We start from the raw sequence: 4,315 nt of genomic DNA on the forward strand, positions 1-4,315 counted from the left end.
GTACCAAAAAAAAAAAAAAAAAAGAGAAAGAGAAACTAATACATGTGTGTATAATAATACAAATCTTGTCATCTACATATAGCTTATTTGATCTTCACAACAATCCTTGGAAGTGTTATATCTCCTAATTTATGGATGAGAAAACTGTGCCTGAGAGTTCAATGACTTTTCTAAGGTCACTGGCAAGCAGTATTTCCCCAAATACACTTCACTTCCTAAATTTTCCAATAACAGTACATTTTGGAGGTAGTATGTTATGTGGACAGCTTAGCACTACACAGTATGATCATGCCCTGGGAAGTTTTCCACCCAGGTAGGGCTCCAAAAACCAGAGAGGTACGCAGACGGGCTCCCACAGGAGAATGCATTTCTACCATGGCTCCACTAGGTGGCAGTGAAGGCCACCACTAGAAGCAAGTGTTTGTCACTGCTGTAGAGACATTTGGTCAAAGCAGGAAAGAGGAAAGAAGCAGAGCGGCCCTATTCTTTCAGAGTTAGAAAAGCGTGCGTGTGTATATGCTTGCATGCCTCCGTGTGTGCGCGTATGTTTGCAGGGCAGAGGAACTAAAAATTGAATAGAACTGTTACTGCATTCTATGCGGTTTCCCCTACTGCTGGTGGGTAGAACCAGAGTGAAAGAAAGACCTTGATATTTGACACTTCAATACTCTGCTGTGTCCTCTAAGCCCAGGCCTGCAATCCCACCCCTGGATTCTGGATGTCCAGTGAGGCATTACATGACGTACAAAATTATCATTGTCATTTAGCATAAAAGTGAGTGCTTTCTTGAGAGGAAGCATGTATGATTTCAGTGCATGAATGTCTCTGGCTGTGCCCGCAGGCCGGTCTTTCTCCACATAATCTATTCGCTGGTAGAGAAACCAGCAACTTGCAGCAACCTATGGGGAAAGGAACTCAATAGCTGAAGGAATCCAAGATACCTTTGATGCTTTCCTGTTCAGTAGTAATCAGCATTGCTACAGGTTAATTGCAAATTGTGGCCACTGGATAAAGAGTTCGTGACTAGAGCATGCCATAGCAGAAAATACATGTGTCTGGGTTGGAATCCATCTTTGCCACTGAATGTTGTTTAGATGGCCATCCTAAGCCTTCTGAAAGTTAGGGGGGGAAAAATGTTCCATTTGTCTGTGAATCTCTACCAACTCTGGGGAAACCCCCAACCCATTGCTCAAACCAGAGTTCCCATCAATTAGAACAGTGTTCTGTTTGAGGAGACTCCTTTGCCATTGGGGGCAGCTGCTTTTCTTCTGGCACTGGGGGTAGATCAGGTGCTTTCTGGCCACACCTGGAAACAGTGAAGCGAGTCATGTGAAGTGCTTCTTCATACCCTGGGAGGGTGTCCAGGGAGGACGGCAGCTGGCTCAGGGAGCTGGGGGAGTGAGCCACGGCCAGGATTCTCCGAGCCGCAGGGCCAAACACTGACTGCAGGGCTGGAGAGGAAAGAAGGACTAGAGCTCAAGTAAAGGCGACGTCCACAGAAATCAGAGACTTAGGGCACACTCAGTCCCCTTTCATTTTAAACAAGTGTCCAAATTCATCATCGCTCTTAGCCACAGATATTAGGAAAATCCTGTGAAGCTTGTTCAGAAACCAGCTTCTCTCTTTGCTAGGAGATCCCGTCTTCTCTGGCTTCCTCCGATTCTAAAGTGGGCTCCCATGTCTCACCACCCTGTCCTTTTCCCTTTACGGATTTGGACCCCTTTATACCAACACACTTAAGTTGCAGACTCCTTAGAAATCGTTGTTTCTGCCTATTTATCTCTTCCCCAAAATGACAGTGAGAAAAGAAAAGCAGGATAGGTGAACAATGTGCTATAGTGTTCTCTCTTTTCAAAATAAATATCACAGGGTATAATTTATCACAGGGTATAAATATCACAAGGCCTGCTGTTCTGCCTTGTATTCACTCTCCAATTTTAGCAAAGAATATAACGCAAAGAAGGAAACAGAGGGAAATAAAGGAAAGTGTTCTATGATCATCCAGTGTTGGGTTTAATATCTAATGGTTTAAGACCTGGTGAATAGAGAAAGTACACCCAACTCATTTCTCTAAAGATAAAAAAAAAATTGGTATAGATAATAGAAAGTGTAAGTTTTCACAAAAATCTAAGACATTTTCGAAAAAGGGATATGTTCAGAGCTTAAAATGGTTTTATCAAAATAATTATTTATAAACTTGGGAATTCTTCTGGTAAGACATTTCCAATATTGTCTCCAACATTCCATTTCTTTCTTCACTCCATTATCTGACCAAAAACTGAAAATACAGCATCCACGGGAGACCAGGTCACTGCACCATCAGGCTTTGGGAAATTAAAGCTACCCTAAGTTTTAGAATCTTTAACGCTATTTGATGAATGTTTTTACACCGTTGCCCTGTCCTAAGTGATCGTTTAAACCTGGGTTCACCTCCCACGTTCTACGTTAGTGTACTCACAAGTGATCGTGCTCTGGAGAGTGCTGTCCTGGTCAAAAGCGATGACCGTCACTTCATAGGGTGGCCGGCCCTCGTCTTCCCCATTTTGCTGGTGCCCCAGACAACAGCGGAAGCACACACAAGTCAGGCCACACAAGAGAAGCAGCGCCCCAATGACCACCAGCAACCTGTAAGGACCCCACCGAGCAGTGAGAGCTCTGTGGTCTGGTGTTTTTCCCGACTTTGGCGTAATCAGTCTTCAGTGTCTCCATTTTGATTTTTGCTTGAGTATTTTATAGAACGACTATCAGATTTTAATCCCCAGGCTTTCTCTTCACGTATATGCTTTCTTATTTTGCCGGCAAGACTAAGTCAGTTCACTAGAGCAATTCATGACAGATTTAAATGTGGTTTGGAGGGGCTGAAGTAATCTCCTCTCTGTGGCTTTCTCTAGAGCTGACCCTGAGAAAGTACACAATAATCCGTCGATGTTGGCCCAGGAGATGGTATTGAAATAGGAAATCCTGGTATATTGTCACACAGGTTAGTGATGGGGTAAAGAAGCTTTACTCCATGAGATGCTAGGAAATAGGCTGGATGTCTCAGTTTCTTTTCTGCTGTCAATATATTTAAAAACTAAAATAAATAGACAAATAAATAAAAGTAATACCCCTGAGAAAAACTCCCTTTTAAACATCTTTCTGGGTAATATAGCTGAAACTTACCATATATACCAGAGATGTACCCAATCTGTGGTCAGGCAACTATGGAGAAAGAATAAAGGTTTGTTTGCAATAAAAATATAGTCAATGCCTGTTATAATTCCAGAATCAGAAATACAAGTTACAATGTATGATACCTTGTTATAATAAAAGCATCACAGGTTATATTAACTTCGATGTAACCAACTGAATCTATTATGAAATGGGATGCCTTCAGTAGTGATTTATACTATAGAAGGCATTGTGTAAGTCATTATGAGACAGACTAAACTACTGATCATGAAAATAATGCTAATAGAATCTGTAACCATGACCATTGTAAACAGTTTTGATGACAATTACCAAGAAAGAACTTGCAATAATGCAAGTTTACAAAGCGTGAAAATAAATGTGAAAGTTAAGGTTTGTATATATTTGAGGTCAGTAAAATTTAAACATAAAGAAAATTTCAGTTATAAGCGTGATAGTTTGCAATTTATGTTTTGCAAGTTGTTGCAAAAAGGGCCACCATATAAAACAAGTTCCTACTATATAGCTCTTTTCAAAATAAATATCACAGGGTATTTATCACAGGGTATAATCACTATATACACAATACTACTGTATACACAATATCCTGTAATAAACCATAATGGAAAAGAATATGAAAAAGAATATATGTATATATGTTTGAATCACTTTGCTGTACATCAGGAACCAGCACAACATCACAACACTGTAAATCAACTATACATCAATAAAAAAATAAAAAGCAGAAAAAATTCAAAAGGGCCCCCATAAAACCATAAAAACTCCCACCGTAAAAAGGGCTTTAAATTTTCACATCCAGGATCGAAACAGATAAGCATATCCATTGAGGCCAAACAAGGAGGGGGGAAAAAAATGTAGAAATCAACTTCCTCACGACAAAAGCTAATTAAGTGGGATATGGAGGGTGGGAGGGAGGGAGACGCAAGCGGAAAGAGATATGGGAACATATGTATATATATAAGTGATTCATTTTGTTGTGAAGCTGAAACTAACATACCTTTGTAAAGCAATTATACTCCAATAAAGATGTTAAAAAAAAAGCTAATTAAATATTCTGAATGAACTAGGGCAATTATCAAGTTTCTCTATAGAATGAAGAAAATGTGGGTTGCAAGGGAGAAAGAGT

At 40.1% G+C, this 4,315-nt stretch overlaps 1 protein-coding gene across 1 annotated transcript in view; it reads right to left on the minus strand.

Moving 5' to 3' along the window:
• Positions 1–1,206: 1,206 nt before the first annotated feature.
• The window catches only part of TMEM52B (transmembrane protein 52B), a 6,118-nt gene continuing 3,009 nt past the window's right edge, over positions 1,207–4,315 (minus strand). Inside the window, exons 3-5 of the mRNA XM_007469345.1 lie at positions 3,163–3,201; positions 2,459–2,625; positions 1,207–1,451 (exon numbers count right to left, since the gene is read on the minus strand). Of these exons, the coding sequence (XP_007469407.1) occupies positions 1,207–1,451; positions 2,459–2,625; positions 3,163–3,201 (451 nt within the window). The remainder of the gene's footprint in view (positions 1,452–2,458; positions 2,626–3,162; positions 3,202–4,315) is intronic.

Source organism: Lipotes vexillifer, unplaced genomic scaffold (assembly GCF_000442215.2).
Source record: "Lipotes vexillifer unplaced genomic scaffold, Lipotes_vexillifer_v1.1 scaffold395, whole genome shotgun sequence".
In the NCBI taxonomy this organism is placed as follows: domain Eukaryota; kingdom Metazoa; phylum Chordata; class Mammalia; order Artiodactyla; family Lipotidae; genus Lipotes; species Lipotes vexillifer.